This window comes from Euphorbia lathyris, chromosome 3 (assembly GCF_963576675.1).
Source record: "Euphorbia lathyris chromosome 3, ddEupLath1.1, whole genome shotgun sequence".
NCBI lineage: Eukaryota > Viridiplantae > Streptophyta > Magnoliopsida > Malpighiales > Euphorbiaceae > Euphorbia > Euphorbia lathyris.
This window is the reverse complement of record NC_088912.1, coordinates 98,557,996-98,584,718: the sequence shown is the minus strand read 5'-3', so window position 1 is coordinate 98,584,718 and position 26,723 is coordinate 98,557,996. Positions and strand designations below refer to the sequence as shown.

Here is a 26,723-nt window from a genome sequence, read left to right as displayed (position 1 = left end):
TTTTCGCTACAAAAGAGTTGTTGCTAATTTTGTTTTATTAAACCAATTAAAAATAATAATATTTGTAACTACAAGTATAGTTGTTGCAAAATTAATTTCCAAAACAGACATTCAAATCGTAGCCAAAGAGTATCACAGTTAATATTGGCAACAATTGTTTTGTTACAGGAAATGGAACAATTTATAGCAACAAATGTTTGTTGTTGCCAAAATAAGAAACATTCAGCTACAACCTTTATTGTTGCACAAAATTATTATTATTCTAATAAAAATAATATATATATATATATATATATATATATATATATATAATAATTAGATAACACATTAATATATTATGCAACACTTTAATATCTAACTGTTATTTGATATTCTATTATGCATAATATAAATATAAATACATTATATTTTAATAAATATTATAGATTATTTTTTATTTTTTAATATTAATACATTTTAACTATTGCTTAAACTTTAAATATAAATAGAATACATTTTGAAACTTAGCATTTTAAAAATGAATTGCAAAATATATAACATATTATTTTATTTGTAAATATTAATAATAATTTTTATCAAAAAACAAATTAATAACAATGATTATTTTTTGAAAAAAATTAATAACGATTATTTAGTGAAAAAGTTATGTTTAATATTGTGAAATGATAATTTTGTGAAAAGTTATAAATTTTTGCAACAACATTTGTAATTGAAAAAATTCATTTCCCTCCAACTATTTGGAATCAAAACAATTCCCACCAAATACGAAACAATTCCCTCCAAATATACAATGATATAAATAATAAGAAAAATAACCATTAACTTAAAAAAGTTAAAACTTTTGAGCTGCTGAAATCTAAACCGTTGATAGATCCCAATCCTACGGTTGTGAATAAAAACCTAAAGATCAATATAAGTTACTATGATAGTTTCTCTTTCCTCTCAATTGCACTCTGCCGCTCTCTCTCTCTCTCTCTCTCTGAAGATAGATTCATTGCCCTCTCTCCGCTTCTCTCGCCGTCAATGGAGATCTGAACTCTCAACGACGCTAATTATCTTTTTTCATCAATCATCAACTTCTCTGTCGTCCCCTACAACTCTCCGGCAGAAGCAATGGCGTCTGTTTCTAAGCTCTTTCTCTCTTGTGGGTTTTGAGCTATCATGCTCTTTTGTCTATTGTCATTCTCATTTTCAAGAATAGCTACAGATTTGGAGGATGATAGACAGATGTCAATAAAGGTATAATTTTAGTGAAATTCTCTGTTTGTAGTTATCTTGATCGGTTATAAAAAAAAGGGTGATTTTCAGACCCTTAAGCTCCTATTTAGCTTCATGGTGTTGGGTTTAATTAAAAATCCTTCATTTTTACTTCTTATACATTGTTTCACACTTTGTTTCAGGTCCATAAAGATAAAATGTTTGTGTAGATGTGATAGCTTTGATGCAGTTAAAAATGCAGAGAAAGAGGAGAACAACAATGGAGATTAGAACTCTGTAAAAACAAGCATCTAGGTTATTATTTAATTTTCCATTAGTGGTTTGAAGTGTATTTAGCTTGGTCTTTTCTTGGTTCAGTTATACAACTTTTATAGCTTGCATAAGATTATTTATTTTATCTATTTAACATTCAGATTAGACTTGGATTTTGTTTAATCCTCTGATTTGCTTTATTTTATATGGTGATTACAGGTCGGAAGGTGTTCGGTCCAATGGATCTGTTTCTTTATTTCACATGAGCCACTAATATCCTCTGCACTTTGGGTGGTCCTGCTGTCACTGAGTAAGTCTTGATTTTTTTGCTCAAAAAATAAAATAAAATAAATAGTAACTAGTTTCCATAAGCATTAATTAAATTCTGATTGGCCTCTTCCATAGATATAATCAATGTTAATTTTATAGTTTAGTGGGTTACCGATTTCATAGTTTGCTTTATTTGTACCTTACTTTCTAGGGATAATGTCCAATTTTGGCCCTAAAGTTTTAAAAAAGTGCAAATTTACTTCTAACATATAAAATGATACAATTTTACCACTAACGTTGTTAAACAAAATCAATTTTAATCGTATCCATCTGAAAATTTGAACTGCTTAGTTATTCAGTTGTTACGTCAGATCTTCCAAACAAATTTGTCAATGAAATAAAATAGTTATCGGTAATTTGGTGGCTTGTTTATATATATTTTGATAACATTGTAAAAAATTTAGGCTATTTTTAGTGATTAACTTGTATCTATTAGACTTAAATATTGACATTTGGCTGATAAATATCAAAGATCTGATGTAATAATTAAATAACGTGTCAAGTAATAGTAAAATTATCTTTTTAAATTTTCTTTGAAGTAGGAGTAAAATTGAGCTTGTTCGTCAAATTTACAGGTTTAATTGCACCATTTCATACAATAAGGGCAAGAAAACCACTCCCTACAAAATGTTAGGAACAAATTTGCTACCTTATGCTATTTTCCACTATTGCTAGGTGTTACTAATTGCCAAACCTCTATAGTTGAATGTTTTACCATAACTTAATGTCAAGGGTCACCCAAGTAATGCCATATCTTAATGGAACCTTAAAAATATTTTGTGTATTAAAACTTAAAAAATTCATATAATGTTTACTATATTTAGGTTTTGGTTACGAAATTGTAGAAAATAAATTGATAAAAATGGTGTTACTATACATGCTGGCATGTTTAATATTTACAAATTACAGGTTGATTGACCTTTTAACCCAAAATACACTATTTCAAAAATTGACATGTTTTTCATAATATGAACTCTTGTATTATTTGTATTTCTATATATATATATATAGAGATCCCTTCAATTCAAATAAATTAATAAAAAAAATTATAATTTTTAAAATAATTGGAAAATAAAATATTTTATAAAATTTACTTTGGTAACATGAAAGTTGTTACTATTAATATCAAAATTTATAGCAACGACGGGTATTGTTGCGGAATGGGAAAATATATAGCAACGACGAGTGTTGTTGCGAAACGTCAAAATAAACAGCAACGTCAGATGTTGCAAAAATGTTATAATATATAGCAACGCTAATTCTTGTGGCAAAAGAAAACTTTCAATCTCTCACAAACGGTCAATATTTCGCAATCACAAAGCTTTCGCAACAAGCGGGTTGTTGCCAAATATATATTAGTGGCAACAATAGTAAGTCGTTGCATAAACCTTTAGTAACGGAATGTATCACAATGACCAAAAGTCGTTGCAATAGATGACATGTTGTTGCCAAAAATATTTTTTGCAATGACTTTTTCCGTTACCAAAAATCAATTTTCTTGTAGTGCATTGCTCCAAGTCCAAGTAAAAATATATTGATAGCAGTTGCAATTGTACATTCCTCATCTACTTCAATATAAGATTTCTGAATTGCTTTCGATAAATAAACTACCTCACGAGTTTCAACCATCTCTGTAATCTCAGCTTTCTTTTCATCAAAAAGCAAATTCAACCCTACTTCTTCCATGGTCTTTTTAATATTGAATTCATATTCATATTCATACTTCATTTTTGGCAACAACAATTCTTTAAGCAGGACTTCTGAAACCTCGCGATTCTCTAATAAAAATCATGGATCAGCGCGCAACTTTTCTACCAATTCTTGTAGTCCATCTTTTTTATGAGGAAGAAAGATGTACATGGCGTAATTTTTATTGTCTGATTGACCATTTTTATACTCCATCTTGAGTAACTTGAAACTCTCAAACGATCCATATAATTGTCTAGTATTAGACTTCTTCATGATGGAAACTTTAATAATTTGTCCATTGAGAGATGGAAATCTCCATCTTTTGTATTTGAGGCATCAAATTTTTGAGCCAATATTCCTTTGAAGTAGATCGCACTTGCAAGTAGAGCTATTGTATCTTTTGTAAAGAAACCATGGGGAAGAAGTCACTACAAAAATAATGGGCTTTGGCAGCCCTTTAGTTGCAGCGGTTTATAAAACCGTCCCTTGGGCTTTGTCTTAGAAGCCCACTACATAATTTGCCCAAGTTTAGTCCTCCTTCAAATATAAACCCTAAGCGAAATTATCTGGATCCAATTCTGGCCTTCCACAGAAGAAACCAACGGCCACAACAGAGCCCACTCTATTACCCCACAGCTAACCATGGAAACGAGTCGGAGGTGGATAGATGTGTCCATTTGAGGCTTCTTTCGCCCAAGGATTGATTTCACCCCTAACTTGCTCTCCCTGCACAAAAATAAAATTGTTAGGAGTTGGATCATGATTCGGCTAATTTTGTCTATATTGACAAGCCAATAGGAACATTTAAGTTATTAGTAATCAGCAATGTTCGTATAATCATAAGGAAAAATCTGTCCTTTACACGAGTCAGTAACTATCAAAATACATATATACACATCTATGTTGCATAAAACGAAAACGGATACGGAAACGATATTAGAAAACGTAATTTCTGAAAAACATAGGAAACAGAAACGTGGGGGAAACGTGTAAATATTAAAAATATAGTGGCATATTTATAAATATTAGAAATATAATAATACATTAAAACAAGAGGAAGAAAGTCCAAGCTCGAAAAGAAATATGGGTAAGTTCTTAAAAACGAAAGATATAAGGAAGGAATTATCTCTAAAATAGGAAGTCTCAATTTTCCTAATCTTACATAGAATAGGAATTGCATAATAGAAAGTTTGAATTTCTAGAATTTTAATCAAAATAGGTAGGAAAACGTGCCTGGAAACGTTTAGTATAAGTTTCAGCATGTTATGAAGAGTTTCCGTGCTTCATAGATACATATTAACGCAATGGAAATCACAAAAACAGGTTACAAATAGTTGATTCGGGTATGAATTGCTATCAATAATCTTCAAAATTTAGAGAACTTCAGAAAAATCGAAATAGTAAAAGCAAAACCCTAACTTCAAACCCTATAAATAGGAAAAGATTAAAAAGGAAAATTATAGAAATAAGGTCGAAAGACATTAAATTGCGAATTTGAAAGACTAAACAAAAAACTATCACAGCAAAATGGAGTTTGCTCGTTGACCCATTTTCATCCAAAATAGGATCCAAAATGCAAAAATCTCAAATTTCAAAATTTGTCAGAAACTGACACTACATAAAAATTTCTCAAAGAATTTGGAATTCAATTCTTCGACAGTATCATTTCAATATCATTTTATTGAAATATTTTCAACCTAAAACAAAGCAATAATCAAATAAGTTGTTATAATTATCCTTTCAGATACTAATTAGTAATTAAATTGCTGTTAAACATCAATTCAGAAGTTAATTAACCAAGAACTATCACGCCAAAAAACTTTACTTTTTCTTTCTATCTTCCCTCTTTCTCTTCTTCCCGGCTCCTCCTTCCGGAATAGGATTAAGAGCAGCTCCAACAAGCACTATAATGTCAGAAACTTCTTCTTTGATCATAAACAGGAACGGATGATCTGCTACAAAACTATGTTGTGGTGGAGGCGACATTAGGGGAGACATTGCACATTCATCATCATCAAAAGTTAATATATTGACAGAAGTTGCAATTGTACCTTCCTCGTCTATTTCAATATAAGATTTCTGAATTGCTTTTGATAAGTAAACTACCCCACTAGTTTCAACCATCTCAGTAATCTCAGCTTTCTTTTTGTCAAAAGGTAAACTCAATCCCACTTCTTCCATGGTATCCTTCACATTCAATTCATATTTATACTTCATTTTTGGCAACTCTAATTCTTTAAGAAGGACTTCTGAAACCTCGTGATTATCCAGTAAAAATCTTGGATCAGACTCGAACTTTTCTACCAGTTCTTGTAGTCCATCTTTTTGATGGGAAAGAAAGAAGTACATGGCGAATTTTTTATGGTCTGATTGGCCATTTTTATACTCCATCTTGAGTAACTTGAAACTCTCAAACGATCCATATAATTGTGTAGTATAAGACATCTTCATGAAACTATTATAGTATTTCCATCGATGAGATGGAAATCTTCATCCTTTGTATATGAGGCATCAAATTTTTGAACCCATGTTCCGTTGAAATAGATCGCACTTGCAATTAGAGCTACTGCATCTTTTGTAAAGAAACCACGGGGAAGAAACGGATAGATGTGACCTTTCGAGGCTTCTCTCGCCCAACAATTGATTTCATGCCAAACTTGCTCCTCTTGCACAAAACAATTGTTAGAAACTAATTTTGTCTATATCCACAGACTAAGAAGACTATTCAATTTATTAGTAATTAGTATGTTGGTATAATAAGGGTATTGCTATTTAGTGCCCCCAAATTACTTATCACCACCACATTTGAACAATTTTGCCATTTTCATAAAAAAAAATTCAAAACTGAATTTTTTTTTGAGAGAATCGGCCAAAATTTGGCCTAGGCGGATGTCGCACCCGCCCGGCCCATGACGGGAGCAAGATGCGGCATCCGCTCCAGCCATGGCAGGGGCAGGATGCGGCATCCACCTAGGACAAATTTTGACCGGTGCCGTAAAAATTTTAGTGACGAAAAATACTTAATCGTTCAATTTTTTGTGATGAAAAATACAAAATGTAAATTTTAATGTTTCCGATTCGTAATCTTCCATTTCCGAGATTCAGGTTGTCACAGGTCAATTATTTTTATAATTTCAATTATTGTTGTTCATATTTTAATTTTGGAGAGAGAATTTTTAGTTTTTATCAAAATTGTGAGAATGACAAAAAAGCCCAAATATAGGCGGTGATAAGTAATTTGGGGCGATATTTAGCAACCCACTATAATAAAAAAAGCACCCAAACAAAGCTAAAGTGCCAAAACACTAATCCTAACTACATTGACACTATAGGAGACCTATCCAAAACTGAACTGATAATCGATAATCAAATATTTCATTTTTAAAATCGAACAGAAACAAAGTAAAATTTCGGTTCACTTTTGGTTATTGGTTATCGGTCAATTTTGTTCACCCCTATCCTACCCAAAACCAAGAAACTAAATATATTAAAAAAAAAATTAAGGGATAAAGGCCAAATTTGACAGAAAGTGCAGATTTGGCGTAGGGGCGAAAGAGGAAGCGGTGGAGAAGGAAGTGGAGCTTTGAGAGTTTATAGAATGTAAACGAGACTAAAAGTTTAAGTTCGTTTGAACGTTTAAATATGGAGAGGTAATGAAAGTTAAATTTTATATTAACCCCAATTTGGAATTTACTTCCATTAACATCTAATTCCGAAGTTAGCCCTTGTTTGGGAGGAGGTTAATGGAAGTAAATGAGAGTAATGGAAGCTTAAATATTTTTTTTTTTTTGGTAAGAGTGGAAGCTTAAATATTAAGTTAACCTTGTTTGGAGTAAATGAAGGTTAATGAGGTTAAATGTTTACTTCCTCTAACCTCTAAATTTGGGACTAATAGGAGTAACGTAAAGTTTTTTAAAATTGTTTCTACAGAGTAAATTTAACTCTCATTTAAATTTTATATTTAAATTCTCAAACGAAGTTAAACATTTAATCTTATTTATATTCTATGAACTCTCAAACAAGCTTAATTTTTAACTTTCATTTCCATACCTTCCTTCCCTTTCCATTACCTCCTTTAACTCTCACCTCCGTAAACCTCCAAACTCCCAAACAAATGAGTTTGCAAAGGAAGTAAACATTTAACCTCCATTAACCTTCATTTACTCTCCAAAAACAACTTCCAAACAAGGTTAATGTGATATTTAACCTTCTATTACTCTTATTTACCTCTATTAACCTCTTCCCAAACAAGGGTTAAACCCCCTAAAATACACCTAAATAGGAAAGATAATATTGAAATATCTAATTTTAGATTAAATAGTATACATAAATTTTAAATAAATTAGAAATTTTTTTTTATTCCAAATGAGATATATTGCAATAAAATATGAAATTGTAATAATTTATAGTTTTTAGAACCGAATTAAATTATTGAATTTATAAAAAAAAATTGAAAATTATTAATGACAAAGTTGGCCTGATACATCTGTTACATTTGTAATTAGTATAAAACTTCAATTTAAAAATTCTAAATGATTGTTTATTTTTATCCAATTGTATTAATAACCTCATATTTTTCAATATAATTTGTTGGATGTAAAAAATTAGAAACACACTCCGCGATGTGTCAAAGTGATCACCATGTAAAAAAAAATGTCAAATAAATAAATAATTAGAAACTTTTAAAAATTCATTGGACAGTTTGAAGTTTTGGGATATGCAATTAGATAAGAATATGAAGTTATTAAATGTAATTGGACAAAAATATAAGATTATTGAATGAAGATGTATTAAGCCTAGAATTTTTTATTGGATAACGCCGTGTTTGTATCGTACTATCAATTATCGAGGTAGGAACTGGTTATGATAGAATATGTCGTCTTTATCTTGATGAAATGGGCAGAATGGCTCCCATAATGCCAAAACTATTCACGAGGTAGTGTCAAATGAGTCCATCTTAACTCAACTCAAACAAAATAATGTGTCATAATCGTGTCAAAGCATGTAGTCTAGTTTTTAATTGCGCGTTATGTTTTCAGGTCACATTTCATTTTATAATGTACTTATATGTTAACGGTGGCATTTAAAAATATAGTAAGATATAGTATTACTTATAAATATTTTATGTCGTTTTTGGATTAGCGAGTTAACTATGAGCATCCAAAAGTCCGCTAACATAGCTTGTTTGGTTCGTGTAATGTGTTTACTAGTCGTAGACAAAAATATGGAAGGTTTGAGTCGTGTTTGCAATTGACAATTGTAGTTTTATTAGCTTTATCAATTAAGTTTGCATATTATATTCGTGTCATTTTCAAGTTATCCAACCCAAAAATTTATGCCAATTTTATGTTAATCCAAAAATGAATCGTTATCTACTAACATTGACCATTACTGTATGAGGTATTTTTATATTTTGTGTCGTGTAAAGTTTTCATAGCAAAAATGACCCTAACATTGACCATTACTCTTAGAGGTATTTTTATATTTAATCCCTTTTTTAAATGAGTTGATAAAACAAATCTGTGACATTAAGTTGAGTCCCAACTCATAACTCTACCCGTTTCTATGTTCATTCTTGTTTGAATTAAAGCTATGTTTTCAAAATAAAACATCCCGATATATGATTTTTTTTACGTGCAACATACACAATAATTGCTTATATCCATTGCTCTAAATTTCTTGCAAACACTTTCGGGAAAAATTTTGTTGTCTTTCTCACAAAAATATCATGTTTTTACGTGGATCCTCCTAACCCACACAATTATTATTTTAATTAAGTAGACATCACTTTTTATGACAGGAACACAGGAGGAGATAAGGTATTCGTGACAACAGATTTTTTTCGACCACTTTTAAACAAAAGCAATAATCAAATATACAGTGGTATACAAAGAAATTAGAAATTGCATTTCAATGTCATTTTATTAAAATATTTTCAACCTAAAACAAAGCATTAATCAAATCAAGTTGTTATAGTTATCCTTTCAGGTACTAATCAGTAATTAAATTTCTATTTGAAAGACATGTAATATAATGTTAAACATCAACTTTGTTTTTTCTTTCCATCTTTCTGTTTTTTCATCTTAGTTGCTTTCCTCTTTCTCTTATTCCCGGCTCCTCCTTCCAAATTAGGATTAAGAGCAGCTCTAATAAACACTATAATGTCGGAAACTTCTTCTTTGATCATAAACAAGAACGGATGATCTGCTACAAAACTATGTTGTGGTGGAGGCGGCTTTGGGCGCGACCTTGGACATCCACATAGTGAGAATATATTGATAGCAGTTGCAATTGTACCTTCCTCATCTACTTCAATATAAGATTTCTGAATTGCTTTCGATAAATAAATTACCTCACAAGTTTCAACCATCTCTGTAATCTCAGCTTTCTTTTCGTCAAAAAGCAAATCCAACCCTACTTCTTCCATGGTCTTCTTAACATTCAATTCATATTCATACTTCATTTTTGGCAACTGTAATTCATTAAGCAGTACTTTTGAAACCTCGCGATTCTCTAATAAAAATCTTGGATCAGCGCGGAACTTTTCTACCAATTCTTGTAGTCCATCTTTTTTATGAGGAAGAAAGATGTACATGTCGTAGTTTTTATCGTCTGATTGGCCATTTTTGTACTCCATCTGAAGTAACTTGAAACTCTCAAAGGATCTATATAATTGTCTAGTATTAGACTTCTTCATGAAGGGAACTTTTATAGTTTGTCCATTGAGGAGATGGAAATCTTCATCCTTAGTATTTGAGGCATCAAATTTTTGAGTCCATATTCCTTTGAAGTAGATCGCACTTGCAAGTAGAGCTATTGCATCTTTTGTAAAGAAACCACGGGGAAGAAGTGGATAGATGTGTCCATTTGAGGCTTCTTTCGCCCAAGAATTGATTTCACCCCTAACTTGCTCTCCCTGCACAAAACAATTATTAGGAATTGGATCATGATTCGGCTAATTTTGTCTATATTGACAAGCCAACAGGAACATTTAAGGTATTAGTAATCGGCAATGTTCATATAATCATAAGGAAAAATCTGTCCTTTACACGAGTGAGTAACTATCAATACTATCAACATACACATTAATGCAATGGAAATCACAAACAGGTCACAAATAATTTATTTCCTTATGAATACCTATCAATAATCTTCAAAATTTAGAGAATTTCTGAGAAATCGAAATTTATCTATTGATTATCAAAAACTAAATAGTAAAACCCTAATTTCGAACCCTATAAATAGGAAAAGACTAAAAAGGAAAATTATACAAATAAGTCGAAAACATTAAATTGCCAATTTGAAAGCCTAAACCAAAAAAATCACAGCAATTAGGATTGAAAAACAACTAATTAAATCCTGTCGCTATCTTTATATTCAAAACTGAAAACGACTTAAATAACATACATACCTGGTTCACAAAATCAAAAGATTCGGATTTAGCCTTGTAAACATCTTCCACCAACTGTTTGAAAGAAGGCTTCAAAGGGAAACCATCATTCACCCAAATTCCATTCGCCAAGGATATAATCGGTCCTCCTCCGCCGCCACTGGTTGCGAGTTCCGCAAAAAGTGAAGACTGAGCATTGAGATCAGCTATGCTTTCCGATTCGAGAAATTGCAGCAACTGCTTTAAAGTTCGGCCTGTTGAAGCAGAAGCCAACATATTCAAAGCAATATGCAATAATAATGGAGATAATACCAAATTTTGTTGGCAGCCATTGTCGATTTCTTTGAGAATGGAATTACTAGCAATTTCCGTCCCCAACGCGGTCATGTTCTTCCTTTGGGGTTCGCTGGTTTTCATATTGATGAAGGTGAGAAGTGAAATAGATACGAAAGAGGAAGCGGCGGAGAAGGATTGGAGCGTTGTTTATATATATATATATATATATATATATATATATATATATAGCAGTAATTCTAGAAACACTAGAGTTCTTAAACCGCTAGGAGATAGTTAAGAATTAAATCGTTAATAGAGAGTTTATAGAACGTAAAGCGTAGTTTAAAGGCAAAAAGCATCCCCCTTTAATTTTTGGTTCTTTAATCTTTTATTTCGATATATTAAGTCATTGATTATTTCGATATATTAAGTCATTGATTATTGACTTCAAAAAAAAAAAAAAAGTTTGAGGGGTAAGTTGTTACAATTGAAAGTTGGAGGGGGCAGTTACAACATTTGGACAAGTTCAGGGGGTTATTTGTGTATTAAGCCAAAAAATAATTTTGAACATAAAATTCGGTTAACCGACTGGTATTCATTGCACGTTCGAAATTTGTACTTTTTCACTGTTTAGAAGCAGTTTTGGATGTGTAATTTGGTTGTAGGAAAACTGTTAAAACCTTAATTTATAATGTAAAAAAGATTTTTTTAATAATTTCAAATACAGATGAAGTTAATAAAGTATTTTTAACAGAATAAGATGTTTATAACTTACTAATTTGGTCATAAATGGCTTAATAAGACCAAAAATAAATGATCAGGGACTTAATTTATTCAAATAAAAAAGCAAGGGCTTAATGATATTTTTACCTAGTTTAAATATGAAGGTGAATGAAAGTTAAATTTACTTCTTATAAATAAAAAATTTAATGATTTTTTTTTTGTAACTTCCATTAACCCTTAGTTTGGAGTTAAGAGGAATTAAACATTTAACTTTTATTAACTTCAATTTGCAGTTTACTTAGGGAGTGTTTGTTTTAGCTTTTCGGATGAGCGTTTAGCGTTTCACTTCAAACCGCATGAAAAATAGCGTTTGGTTAAGTTTATATAACCGCAGCGTTTAACATTTTTTCTGAAATATGCAGCATTTTGGAGCTTTTCATAAACAGCTGTTTGTAGTTATTTATTATTGACAAAATTATCCTTTTTATTTCCACAAAATATGTTTATTCTTTAACATTATTTATATTTCTACAAAATAATTACTGGAAGAATATTTTTTTATTACGTCCAATAAATTTTTTATTTTTTGTATAGATTATTTTTATTAATTTGTATAACACATTTTTTATTTTATAATAGGATAAAGTGCAAAAATACTCCTAACATTTATAGCTAGGAGCAATTTTACCTTTTAACGTCTAAAATGGTGCAATTATACACCTAATGTTGGCAATCAAAATCAATTTCACCACTGACATTGATAAGTTGGGTCAATTTGAGAAATAATTTATCAAACTGTCTTCTTGGTCATGAATATTGTCATCTACACTTCGCATGTGTACCATTTTATCGTCGTTAGTAACAGATCACAAACATATGATTGGACATGAATTTTTTTTAAGAAAATAAAAAAATATTTGTACAAGTTGGACAAAAAAAATCCAAATATTTCACCAAATTTATAAATATTAATTTTCAATTTTATTATTAAATTACAAAAAATATGAAATCTCTTTTTTAAAACTACTGATATGTGCAATTGGTGTAGAATAAGAAATAAAATATCTATGTTTTCTAATAATATTTGAAATCAACCCAACTTGTTAATGTTATGGGTAAAATTGCATCATTTTAGACGTTAAGAGTAAAATTATTCCTAGTTGTAAGCATTATGGGTATTTTTTTCACATTTTTCCCTTTTATAATTTCATCGTTGATTAATTTAAAACATGTCCATTTTAGACATTTTAAATCCGAACAACAGCATTTCAATATAATTTTACCAAACACTAGTAATTAAACCGCTAACAGCTTACTGCAAACAGCTAACAGCTTACTGCAACTGCAAACAACTAACAGCAACCGCAACAGCTATTAGCTAACAGCTGAACCAAACAGGCCCTTAGATTTTGAAGGTTAAAGGAAGTAAAATTTAACTTTCATTAACCTTCATTTACTCTCCAAAAAACAACTTCCAAACATGTTAAACTTGTTGTGTTTGGATGGAATGTAAAATAAGTGATGATTTAATAACGTAATTTTATATATATATATATATATATATAATTACTTTTATATCTTATCATTTATATAAATAAAATAGGAGACAAATGGTAATAAGTTGAAGCGTTTGAGATACTCAACGTCGGAGTTTCTATTGAGAATCTCAGGGAGGATTTTTTCTTTTAAACCACAATTAAAATTAGCAGAGAGTAGAGAGAGAAATAAGTAGAAAACTTAAAAATTAAAAAGAGAGAGAATATGTTGTATTTGATTTTTATTTTTTCTTTTGGGGTTTTGTTTGTCATAATTAGATAATAAGGGAGATAAATTATAAAATAAATAACTATAAGGACCAAATTAATTCTTTTTCCTTTAACTTTTAACAACGTTAGTTAATTTGATATCTGTTTGCTAACGGAATGAACCTCAAAGTACCATTTTGCAAACTTTTAAACCACATGGGTGTTGTTCGAAAACAGGTGTAACCATAAGGTTTATTTTTGTATTTTTTTCATGATTTTTTTACGTGCAACATACACAATAATTGCTCATATCCATTTCTCTAAATTTCTTGCAAACACTTTCGAGAAAAACTCGAATTTCTTGTCTCTCTCACAAAAATGTCATGTTTTTATGCGGATCTTCCTAACCTACACAATTATTATTTTAATTAAATAGAGATCATTTTTTATAACAGGAACGTAGGAGGAGATAACAGATTTTCTTGGAGCACTTTCAAACAAAAGCAACAATCAAATATACATTGTTATACAAAGAAATTAGAAATTGTATTTCAATGTCATCTTATTAAAATATTTTCAACCTCAAACAAAGCATTAATCCAATCAAGTTGTTATAGTTATCCTTTCAGGTACTAATTAGTAATTAAATTGCTATTAGAAAGACATGTAATATAATGTTAAACATCAAATTTGTTTTTTCTTTCGATCTTTCTGTTTTTTAATCTTAGTCGCTTTCCTCTTTCTCTTTTTCCCGTCTCCTCCTTCCGAAATAGGATTAAGAGCAGCTCCAACAAACACGATAATGCCAGAAACCTCTTCTTTGATCATAAATAGGAACGGATGATCTGCTACAAAACTATGTTGGTGGAGGCGACTTTGGGCGCCGCATTGCTCCAACTCCAACTAAAAATATATTGATAGCAGTTGCAATTGTACCTTCCTCATCTACTTCAATATAAGATTTCTGAATTGCTTACCTCACTATTTTCAACCATCTCTGTAATCTCAGCTTTCTTTTTGTCAAAAAGCAAATCCAACCCTACTTCTTCCATGGTCTTCTTGACGTTCAATTCATATTCATACTTCATTTTTGGCAACAGTAATTCTTTAAGCACGACTTCTGAAACCTCGCGATTCTCTAATAAAAATCTTGGATCAGCGCGAAACTTTTCTACCAATTCTTGTAGTCCATCTCTTTGATGAGGAAGAAAGATGTACATGGCGAATTCTTTATTGTCTAATTGGTCATTTTTATACTCCATCTTGAGTAACTTGAAACTCTCAAACGATCCATATAATTGTCTAGTATTAGACTTCTTCATGAAGGGAACTTTTCTAATTTATCCATTGAGGAGATGGAAATCTTCATCCTTTGTATTTGAGGCATCAAATTTTTGAGCCCATATTCCTTTGAAGTAGATCGCACTTGCAAGTAGAGCTATTGCATCTTCTGTAAAGAAACCACGAGGAAGAAGCGGATAGATGTGTCCTTTCAATGCTGCTCTCGCCCAAGAATTGACTTCATCCCTAATTTGCTCTCCCTGCACAAAACAATTGTTAGGAATTGGATCATGATTCGACTAATTTTGTATATATCGACGGCAATGTTCATAAAATAATAAGGAAATATATGTCCTTTACATGAGTCACTAACTATGAAAATACATAACCCAGTGGAAATCACAAAAACAGGTTACAAATAGTTGATTTCCGCATGAATGCCTACCAATAATCTTCAAAATTCAGAGAACTTTAGAAAAATCGAAATTTATCCATTGATTATCAAAAAAGAAATATTACAACGGAAACTGGTCTTCAAATAGCAAAAGCAAAACCCTAACTTCGAACCCTATAAATAGGAGAGGATTAAAAAGGAAATTTATAGAAATAAGTCAAAAACATTAAATTACGAATTTGAAAGCCTAAACCAAAAAATATCACAGCAAAGCCTCCAAATAATAGTAAGATATACTATTACTTACAAATATTTTATATCGTTTTTTGATTAGAGAGTTAACCATGATCATCCAAAAGTCTGTTAACATAGCATATTTGGTTTGTGTAATGCATTTACCAGTGGTAAACAAAAATATGGAAGGTTTGAGTCGTGTTTACAATCGATAATTCTAGTTTTATTACTTTTATTATTTAACCATACATATTATATGCAGCAGTCACCCCTAATCCATTCCAAAAATGACTTGTTATCTACTAAACAAAACTGAAACACTATAATTACGTATCAATTTTGTGTCGGATAATTGGCCATGTAAAGTTTTCATGTTTGATCTGTTATCGATAAAACAAATCGAATGATAAACCGAATTAAAGTTTAAAGATGAAGTTTTAATATATTTTTTACAGGGATAAGAAGCAAAAATTACCCTAACAATGACCGATAACGTTAGAGGTATTTGTATATCTTACCTTATTTTATTTTAATTAAACGAAGACTATTTTTTTGAGAGAGGATCATAAAGGAGACAAAGGGTCCGAGACATCAAATTTCTTTCATCATTTTCAAACGGAAGCATCCCAATCATACACCATTAAAAGAAGTGATAAGGTCTAAATTTACCCTTAACATTTTTTTGGAAAGTGTAGATTTACCTCTAATGAATGAAATGATAGAATTTTAATCCTGACGTTGTCAAGCAAGTTCAATGGTTGTCAAGCAAGTTCAATTTTATCCCTACACAACAAAAAATTTGAACTAACTGGTTTGACAGTTATTCCACTACAAGAAAAAACGCTATCACCGACGGAAAATTCTGTCTTGATAAGCAAAAATGTGTCGGTGATCATCATCACAGACGGAAGACCGACAGAATCTGATGTGTCGGCGTTGACCTCCTAGGTAACCCGTTGCGACACATTTTTGGCTGGGTCGGGATATCACCGACACATTTGGTGTCGTGATATGTGTAGGTGTTCCCGACCCATTTTAGTTGGTGATTGTTGTCGGTCTTACCGACAGCATCACCGACCTATGTGCGTCGGTGATCTATTTTTCAGCATATTTATTTAAATAATTTCCGACAAATATTTGCATCGGAAAATGCGTCGGAATTGCCATTTTTGCAATCAATTTTATTGTGAATTATAATAAAAATCAATATATATTTTTCAGCAAATTTATTTGGATTGAAGGGAACTCATATACATATATAGTACAAGAATAGTCAAGAATTAATGGCACAACCAAAGCAAAGCAACTGATTAATTAAAAGCAACTGATTAATTAAGTCACTTGACAACACCCAACAACCCTTTATCAACTTCAGGAGGAAGTGTATCATCTAATAAAATGTTAGGCCCCTGCAAATATCATATTTGTCAAACACAAGTGTCATGGTTGGTGTTGCATTTGGGCATCATCATGTGCTTATGCATTTTAATCATGACGTAAACAGAACAGATTGCAAAGGATAATTTATTAATTTAGAAAAGGCAAAATCACAAAGCTCGATCACGAAATATTTAAAGCATATATAGTACCTGCTTATCAGGGCCAAATGCCCAAATGGATCATACAACAAGAAAATACCAGTCGTATTTTGTCTTGAAGAAGTCACCAAGAGATTTTCGATTCCAATCAATGCTTACAACTTCCTACAAATAAAAAAAATATCTAGTCATTGACAACATTGCAATCACGAATATTTTAAGCACCAAAGCTATTTAGAATGCTAAATGGGGAAAGGGTAAAAATACTTACAGATGCTAAAAAGGGTTCTGCTTTTCCTAATTGATACATAACCCCAATCACAGCATGTTTCCCATCTTTACACTCATGAACCAAGTGAAGCTCCAGGGCATACCTAAGTCAATTATTTTTCATTTTTTATTCAAAAATAAGATTTTCATAAAATGAGAATTACAGTAATAAATTAAATAAAATAAGATCACTGGTTTTCTTGGACAGTGTGCTCGCTTGGAGAATGCCAATGAGACTGTTTTAGTCAGTTCCATTAATTTCAAGAGTTCTTGCTCCACAACTATGCCATTGCAACTGTACTCAAATCAATATCCAAATTAAAATTAAAAAAAGTTATTCAGATTTGCAAATGTTAAAGTTTATGGATTAAACTGACAAATTATGCCAAGTAGAAGAGCCAAATTATACATTTTAACTAGCTAGAAAGATAAGACTTAATTTTGTATCAGTATAATAAAATTTATCTTACCATCATATCATGGCCTCTATTCTTTAAAGTAGAACCTGCAGGCTTGTAATTATGCTTAAGTGGCCCTAATATCATGGCCTCTATTCATATCATGGCCCGATTCATCCGGATGTTGGCAATCAAATTCTTTCTCGTGCTCTGAAAAATAAATGATACAAACATCATTTCATAAAATCAAGAACCAAAAATAGTATTAGTAATTTGTAAATAGAACTGCAATAGATATAATAACTTACCAGCTTCTTGGGTTGAAATTGAGATGATTTGGTGGGGAAGAGAAATAAAGAAAGTGAAACATAATAATTGGATTTGTAACTTCCCCATATCTTGTGAGGTTTTGTAGAATCAATCTCTAATAGATAAAAATAATAATAATAATTAAAAAAATGTAAGTAAAGAGTTTTTGCTGCATTACCGTCCCTTCACTAAGATCTTTATCAAGTGAACTAACTAGAACATGAATGCTTGTGTAGAAAATATTACGAGCCATCAAATTAACTGAATTAAGAACACTAGCGCCAGACGCACCTGAAATAAAAAAAAAAAAAACAAATATGCAATAACTTTATTATGAAGAAACGAATATCGTAATCAGAATCTGACCAAGGAAGTAGCTAGCAATCTTCAACCAGTGTCCATCGACGAGCCAGGTTTGCAACCACAGAGTTTCTGTTACCACAGGTGACATGTGCAAGTCCATCGACCAGCAAGGTTATGCCGCCATTCTCATCTACCATAGAAAATCAACAAACTAACACTAGATACCAATTAGACGCCAGAACAGAGAAAATATGCTCGCAATCTAAATCCAAAAATAACTAAAGTAAAATGGGATAAGGTACCAAAATAGGCTTATGGTTTTTGGAGAAGTATCAATTTAGGCTCCATGTACAAAATAGCACTAATATAGGCTTAACGTTTAAAAAATGGTATCAAGGCCTCGACCTTTTTTTAAAGTTAAGCTTATATTGGTGCTATTTTGTACGTGGAACCTAAATTGATACTTCCCTAAAAACCATAGGTCTATTTTGGTACCTTATCCCAAGTAAAATTATGTGAAAAGAGTATGAATTAGCTTAAGTAAAATTATATGACTAGCAACTAATAACTATGAGTCTCAGCAGCTTAAAGTCCAAATATCATCAATGAATCAGCAAAAGTGTACCATATCCTTCAATTGTGTCAAATTGGATTAAAAATAAAAGGATCATTTAGAACATGAAGCAAAATCAGAATAATATATAAGAGAAATAAAAGGAGCATTATAAAAAGAAATATATAAGAGAAATGGAGAAAACAAATTTATCAGTTATCTAAAAGTTTTAAGAAAAGAACTTCAACTATGATTTCATCAATTTGGCAAATCATAAGCAACTCTCACACAATGAGCTACAGACATTTTATGACAATACAGAACTTACAACTCAAAAACCAAGAGAAGTTGTTAAAACAATCAAGTATAGCCAAATGAGCTGCTCTTCTCTGAGCAGCCTCTGAGGTAAGCCGAACTCCCAAAGCTAAGTAGTCTTACGCTCAAGGAAGAAGCTGTTACAACCAAAACCAGAACTCTACTCTAGCTCCAATTTTCAGACCTGTACTGAGGCTCTGTAACCTTTTACACAGGTCAATACTGTATTATTTGGCTTAGACCTAAACCAGAACTATACCCTAGCACCTATACTATTTGGCTTACACCAAAACTGTAGTAACTTCTCAATTATGTCTTACTACAGAGCTTAGACCTAAACTAGAAGTAAATGCTCCAACCTTATAGAATATATAGAGAGTGGGTAAAGAATAGAGTACACACTAAGCTTGCTTACTTCACACTAACTCAATTAAAAGATATAGTACAGTCCACGCAGCTACCTTGCCTTAGCTAATAGAATCTGAAGATAGAGTCCAGGTAGCTACCTTTGTTACCTTGTAACTTCTACATTCTTGACTCACTTCGGCCAGACTAGATTACAGTCTTACTTTATTCGTTACTTCGTTCTGGCCCACTATCAAGCTTTCTCGTCTCTTATGATATTCTTTCTTCTCTTTTGATTTTTTTTCTTCTTTCAAGATGATGTCCTTGATATATTTGCACCCGGATAGTACAAACCTGGTAAAGGTTACATCATAGCATTTATTCCAAATTTAGCAAGTATGTGAGTCCCAAGTCAAGCGAGAAGGAAAATACAACTAATCTCCTATAATTTAGCAGGAAAAGAAAGCAACAGATATCACTAAGAGAGACCAAATTTAATAAAACTTGTTCCTTTTGTTTAACAGAGAATTACCTTATTCATTCAATTTCTCAAACCAAAGACAGAGAGAGCAGAACTAAGGGGCAGAAAGATTTGTTTAGATCAGAAGCTCCATTCCAAACAAACAATTAGTTGACAAAATAGGACTTCAATTTCACCAAAATATTGACCCAGAAAAATAAATAAAAATAACCCATTGTTGTCTTAAATGAGGTTTCATAGAATGAACATTCAATTTTCTATATTTTGTCAGGAAGCAAACATATCACGGTACAAGATGAAAGGCAAAGACAAGATAAAAAAGAGGAACTTGGATTTCTCAGAGAGCAAATCAACAACTCCAAAAATGAAAAAGATAACAAGCATTCTAGCATACCCAACTCATTCAAGTGAGAAAGATTTAGGGCTCCATTTTGATTTCACAAAACCCCAAACCAGAAACCCAGAAACCAAACAACACAATCAACAGAAAACAACAAAAACAAACAGACAACACCCCTGCAATAGCAATAGCAAAAACAACCATAACAAATAATAAATTAAATGCAAGCACTAAGGAGTACGAGATCTGTACCTGGAAAGGAGGTTGAGGGTAAAAGAGGATTTTGGAGGCAGCGAGGAGTCGAAGAAGCAAACCAGAAAAGAGGAAGAGAGAAGTCCGTATCAGACAGTAAGGTGGGAGAAGTGGAGGTACGAGCACAGTGCGGCGGCTGAATTGGTGAAAATTTGCGCCGGCATTGGTGAACGAAAGGAGGAGAGTGAGAAGAGGGTTCCAAAAGTTTTTACTCGACTGAGGCAGGAACTAGGGCGAGAGGAGGAGGACATCTTTATCTTTATATATTATTAATTTCTTTTTAATTTTTTTAATTGAAAATTTGATGACCAGTATTAATAGTAATTTTTATTTTTTAAAGTCATAATCACCGACACAAATCTGTCGGTCTACACACATTTTTTTTTGTCGGTGACATCTCCAACAATTTTCATTTCCTACAATATGTCTCGGTATTGGGAGCGGAAAAAATCCACCAATTATTTACCGACACATTCTAAAAATGTGAAGGGATATTTATCGGTGATGACCGAGGCAAACTTTGTGTCGGTTTTCCGTCGGTATCTCCGACAGATTATTTTCCGTCGGTGAGATCTGTCGGTGATCGAGCATTTTCTTGTAGTGTTCGACTACATCGAATTTTCCAACAAATTTGTAAGCAGTTATGTGTATTATGACGGGGTTTTTTTTATACCTTTTTAATAACACAATGCAGTTTTTTATGATTAACTTGTGTCTGACTGATTTAAATATTATCATTTTGGCAAGTTGTTTATATGGATATGTGAGTAACAAAATAAATATTTTAGACACAATTGATGCTTGCAAAGTCTCATGCGATAATTACATAACGAGTTGAATAACGATAAACTAGTCTATTTAAATTTTCTGTTAGTTAATGGCAAAATTGATCATGATTGACAACGTTAAAGGTAAAATTGCATCATTTCATACATTAGAAGTAAATTTGTACTTTTCCAAAAACGTTAAGAGGCAAATTTACACCATATCCCTTAAACGAAATTAGAAATTGCAACGTCATTTTGTTAAAATATTTTCAACCTAATACAAAGCAATAATCAAATAAGTTGTTATAATTATTTTTTCAGGTACTAATTAGTGATTAAATTGCTCTTAGAAAGACATTTAATATCATGTTAAACATCAATCAGAAGTTAACCAATAACTATCACGAAAAAACTTTACTTTTTCTTTCTATCTTCCCTCTTTCTCTTCTTCCCGGCTCCTCCGTCCGGAATAGGATTAAGAGCAGCTCCAACAAACACGATAATATCAGAAACCTCTTCTTTGATCATAAATAGGAACGGATGATCTGCTATAAAATTATGTTGTGGTGGAGGCGGCATTGGAGGCGGCATTGCACATCCACAATTATCTAACCATATATTGACAGAAGTTGCAATTGTACCTTCCTCATCTACTTCAATATAAGATTTCTGAATTGCTTTCGATAAATAAACTACCTCACGGGTTTCAACCATCTCTGTAATCTCAGCTTTCTTTTCGTCAAAAGGCAAATCCAATCCCAGTTCTTCCATGGTATCCTTCACATTCAATTCATATTTATACTTCATTTTTGGCAACAGTAATTTTCTAAGCAGGACTTCTGAAACCTCGCGATTCTCCAGTAAAAATTTTGGATCAGAGCCGAACTTTTCTACGAGTTCTTGCAATCCATCTTTTTGATGAGGAAGAAAGATGTACATGGCGTATTTTTTCATGTCTGATTGGCCATTTTTATACGCCATCTTGAGTAACTTGAAACTCTCAAACGATCCATATAATTGTCTCGTATAAGACATCTTCATGAAGGGAACTATTATAGTTTGTCCATTGAGGAGATGGAAATCTCCATCCTTTGTATTTGAGGCATCAAATTTTTGAGCCCATGTTCCGTTGAAGTAGATCGCACTTGCAAGTAGAGCTATTGCATCTTCTGTAAAGAAACCAGGGGGAAGAAGCGGATAGATGTGTCCTTTCGAGGCTTCTTTCGCCCAAGAATTGATTTCCTCCCTAATTTGTTCTCCCTGCACAAAACAATTGTTAGTAATTGGATCATGATTCGGCTAACTTTGTTTACATCGACAAGCCAATAGGAACATTTAAGTACATTCGTATAATAACAAAAAGTCCGTCCTTAATACGAGTCACTAACTATATACACATTGATGCAATGGAAATCACAAAAACATGTTACAAATAGTTGAAATCGGGCATGAATCCCTATCAATTACCTATCATTAATCTTCAAAATTTAGAGAACTTTAGAAAAATCGAAATTTGTGTAAATATTACAGCCGAAGTTGATCTTTAAATAGAAAAATCGAAATTTGTGTAAATATTACAGCCGAAGTTGATCTTTAAATAGCAAAAGTAAAACCCTAAATTAAAATCCTAAGATAGGATCCCAAACACAAAAATCTCAAACTTCAAAATTTCTCTATGAATTTGGAAGTCTATTCTTCGACTGCATCATTATACAAATTCAACCATTAGACCTTCAAATTCGCAATGGAATTTTTTGGATGATTTTGATAAATTTGTACCAAATCTCAATTAGGACTGAAAAACGACTAATTAAAAAGAAGATACATACCTGATTCGCAAAATCAAAAGATTCAGATTTAGCTTTGTAAACATCTTCCACCAACTGTTTGAAAGAAGACTTCACAGGGAAAGAATTATTCACCCAAATTCCATTCGCCAACGATATAATCGGTCCTCCACCGCTACTGTTTGCGAGTTCCGTGAAAAGTGAAGACTGAGTATTGAGATCGGCAATGCTTTCCGATTCGAGAAAGTGCAGCAACTGCTTTAAAGTTCGGCCTGTTGAAGCAGAAGCCAACATATTCAAAGCAATATGCAACAATAACGGAGATAATACCAAATTTTGTTGGCAGCCATTGTTGATTTCTTTGAGTATTGAATTGCTAGCAATTTGCGTCCCAAAGGCGGTCATGTTCTTTCTTTGGGGTTCGTCGGTTTTCAGATTGACAAAGATAGGAAGCGTATCGGAGACGAAAGAGCAAGCGGCGGAGAAGGAAGTGGAGCCTTATTTCTTTTTTATATATATATCTCTTAAACGGCTAAGGCTTGTTTGGAAGTTTCGACCTTGATGGGGGTGAAAGTAAAAATTAACGTCTAATTAAGAGTTTAGGGTTAAGGTGCAAAAATACCCTTAACGTTTTAGATTAGAAGTAATTTTATCTCTAACATTTAAAATGGTGCAATTTTACCCTTAACGTTGGAAGCTAAGAGCAATTTTACCTCTAATATTGATAAATTAAGTCAATTTCAGACACTATTATAAAACACATATATTTTTTTTCCTTATTCTGCTCCAATTTCTTAAAAATTCTCTCTAGAAAAAGGATTTCGTGTTTTTTATAGTTTAATAATAGAATTAGAGATTAATATTTATAAATTCGATGTATTTTTTTAATATTTTTGTCTAATTCGTACAAAAAGACAGTATATTTTTTTTTTATTTTTTTCACATTTCAAAATATGTTTGTGATCTGTTACTAATAAAATGATGCACGTGTGAAGTCTATATGACAAAATTCATGACCGAGAAGACAGTTTGATGAATTATTTCTCAAATTGGCCCAATTTATCAACGTTAGGGATAAAATTGCTTTTGGTTTCCAACGTTAGGGGTAAAATTGCACCATTTTAGACGTTAGGGGGTAAAATTGCTCCTGACCCAAAACATTTAACTTTCATTAATTCCAATTTTTTTACCTCGTACTTAAAGCAACCGTAAAAACGTTTCTCCAAATTCGTATCACGCCAAAGATCCGATTATCACACTTCACGAGCGTTGTAGATTTTGTATTTCACGTGTTTCTTCAATTGCACTCCATATCAGTAATTTGAGGTTATGTTTTACAATTGGACAAGTTTAAGGGGTTATGTTTTACAATTGGATAAATTTGAGAAATAAATTCTTACAATTGAAAGTTGGAGGGAGCAGTTGCAATATTTAGACAAGTTCATGAGTTATTTTTATATTAGGCCTAAATCTGTTGATTATTCTCTCCTGTTCAGATCAAACACGACAGGTCCCGTTTACTTGTATCAAATGTTTTTATCAGGTTTAGGCTAAATTACATCCATCAACCAATAAATATTACAAATTTTCACGATATGTGTCCTAAACTTTTAAACGTCATATAAAACCAATTAACTTTATAATTTCTAATATTATAGTCACAAAACTTCAATTAACGCCTCAAAAAGAAACGACGGTTGACATTCAAATGAAAATATTCAAGAACATCTTAAAAACAAAAGGAAAAATAGAAAAAAGGAAAGAAAAACCATAAAATCACTGAAAATACAAAGCAGGGAAATTGAAGGCCTTAAAGGCCGAATTTGGATTTTGTTCGCGGGCCCTTTTCCATGTAAAAGAGGGTTTAAAATAGTAAAAAACTACAACTCCTTAACTTGTTAGAACTTACCAAATTACTATCGAATCATACTTTTTCATGAACTTCACGGCTAGCTCGTAAACTGCATTGGTTTTTTCTTTCAATCGATCGTTGAAATTAGCTTTGAGCGGCATTTTTGTGTTTCGTACACGTTTCCAAAGGTGGAATCAAGGGGGTTATCCGGAGCTAGAGTCATGGTTATCCCGACTAACCCTCGGAATTTGGTTCAAAATATATTTTCCAGCCTATATTGATCAGAGTGTGAGAGAGGAAGTGGGACTGTTGTAGGAGTGTGAATTATTGGATAATATCGTGTTTGTATCGTATCTATCAATTATCGAGGTAGTGTCAAATGAGTCAACCTTAACTCAACTCAAACAAAATTATGTGTCATAATCATGCCAAAACATGTAATCGGGTTACTGATTTCGGTGTTGTATTTTCAGATCACATGTACTTTTATAATGTACCTATACGTTAATGGTGACATTTAAAAATATAGTAAGATACACTATTACTTACAAATATTTTATGTCGTTTTTGGATTAGCGAGTTAACCATGATCATCCAAAAGTCTGCTGACATAGCATGTTTGGTTTGTGTATGTGTTTACCAGTCGTAAACAAAAATATGGAAGGTTTGAGTCGTGTTTACAATTGATAATTTTAGTTTTATTACCTTTATTAATTAACCATACATATTATATGTAGCAGTCACCCCTAATCCAACAAAAAAATGACTCATTATCTACTAAACGAAACTGAAACACTATAATTACGTATCAATTTCGTGTCGTATAATCGGCCATGTAAAGTTTTCATGTTTGATCTGTTGTCGGTAAAAAAATCGAATGATAAACAGAACTAAAGTTTAAAGATGAAGTTTTAATATATTTTTTACTGATGAGCAAAAATAACCCTAACAATGACTGTTACGTTAGAGATATTTTTATATCTTATCTTTTTTAAATGAGTTGATAAAATTGTGACATTAAGTTGAGTCCCAACTCATCCGGAGTCCTGCCCGTTTCCATGTTCATTCTTGTTTTAACGTGCAACATACACAATAATTACTTATATCTATTGCTCTAAATTTCTTGCAAACACTTTCGACAGAAAATCTGTTGTTCCGAATTCTCTGTCCCTCTCACAAAAAAATATCATATTTTTTTGAGTGAGTCATCTTGACCCGCACAATTATTATTTTATTTTAATTAAATAAAGACCATTTTTTCTCTGAGAGGAACATAAAGGAGACAAAGGGTCCGGGACATCAGATTTCTTCCATCATTTTCAAACAGAAGCATTCCAATTAGATACAATAAACCAGTCTATTTAAATTTTCTGTTAGTTAATGGCAAAATTGATCATGTTTGACAACGTTAGGGGTAAATTTGCACCTTATCCCTCAAAAGAAATTAAAAATTGCATTTCAATGTCATTTTATTAACATATTTTCAACCTAAAACAAAGCAATAATCAAATAAGTTGTGGTACTAATTAGTAATTAAATTGCTATTAGAAAGACATTTAATATAATGTTAAACATCAATCAGAAGTTAACTAAGAACTATCACGCAAAAAAAAAAAAACTTTACTTTTTCTTTCTATCTTCCCTCTTTCTCTTCTTCCCGGCTCCTCCTTCCGGAATAGGA

At 31.8% G+C, this 26,723-nt stretch overlaps 2 protein-coding genes and 2 long non-coding RNA genes across 6 annotated transcripts; 1 reads left to right on the top strand and 3 right to left on the bottom strand.

Moving 5' to 3' along the window:
• The first annotated feature begins 984 nt into the window (after positions 1–984).
• LOC136223770 (uncharacterized) lies at positions 985–9,400 on the top strand. The gene is made up of 4 exons (XR_010686130.1): positions 985–1,239; positions 1,401–1,512; positions 1,690–1,780; positions 9,290–9,400. It is a non-coding gene; the product is annotated as an uncharacterized lncRNA (long non-coding RNA).
• Positions 9,401–9,422: 22 nt separating this feature from the next.
• Positions 9,423–11,354, bottom strand: LOC136223769 (serpin-ZXA-like). The gene is made up of 2 exons (XM_066011930.1): positions 10,901–11,354; positions 9,423–10,405 (listed from the first exon to the last, which is right to left on the bottom strand). Exons 1-2 carry the CDS (start codon positions 11,294–11,296, stop codon positions 9,533–9,535), a joined length of 1,269 nt encoding a protein of 422 aa, XP_065868002.1. The 5' UTR covers positions 11,297–11,354; the 3' UTR covers positions 9,423–9,532.
• A 3,750-nt stretch (positions 11,355–15,104) lies between these two features.
• On the bottom strand, positions 15,105–20,999 carry LOC136223888 (uncharacterized). Of its 3 annotated transcripts, none has more exons than XR_010686182.1 (6): positions 20,637–20,999; positions 18,047–19,917; positions 17,811–17,948; positions 17,342–17,635; positions 17,122–17,235; positions 15,105–15,164 (listed from the first exon to the last, which is right to left on the bottom strand). It is a non-coding gene; the product is annotated as an uncharacterized lncRNA (long non-coding RNA). The 3 variants fall into 3 exon arrangements; XR_010686184.1 differs by having other exon boundaries at positions 18,047–18,981; XR_010686183.1 differs by lacking the exon at positions 15,105–15,164 and adding an exon at positions 16,824–16,941.
• Positions 21,000–21,570: 571 nt separating this feature from the next.
• Positions 21,571–23,687, bottom strand: LOC136221936 (serpin-ZXA-like). Its single transcript, XM_066009414.1, has 2 exons — positions 23,233–23,687; positions 21,571–22,663 (listed from the first exon to the last, which is right to left on the bottom strand). Exons 1-2 carry the CDS (start codon positions 23,593–23,595, stop codon positions 21,818–21,820), a joined length of 1,209 nt encoding a protein of 402 aa, XP_065865486.1. The 5' UTR covers positions 23,596–23,687; the 3' UTR covers positions 21,571–21,817.
• Positions 23,688–26,723: the final 3,036 nt, after the last annotated feature.

Bases quoted from the DNA above. Each gene is read 5' to 3' on its own strand.
- LOC136223769 (XM_066011930.1), bottom strand. From the start codon at position 11,296: ATGAAAACCAGCGAACCCCAAAGGAAGAACATGACCGCGTTGGGGACG. The intron at 10,406-10,900 runs GTATGTATGTTA...TGTTTTGTGCAG, and splicing joins CTTTTGATTTTGTGAACCAG to GGAGAGCAAGTTAGGGGTGA.
- LOC136221936 (XM_066009414.1), bottom strand. From the start codon at position 23,595: ATGACCGCCTTTGGGACGCAAATTGCTAGCAATTCAATACTCAAAGAA. The intron at 22,664-23,232 runs GTATGTATCTTC...TGTTTTGTGCAG, and splicing joins CTTTTGATTTTGCGAATCAG to GGAGAACAAATTAGGGAGGA.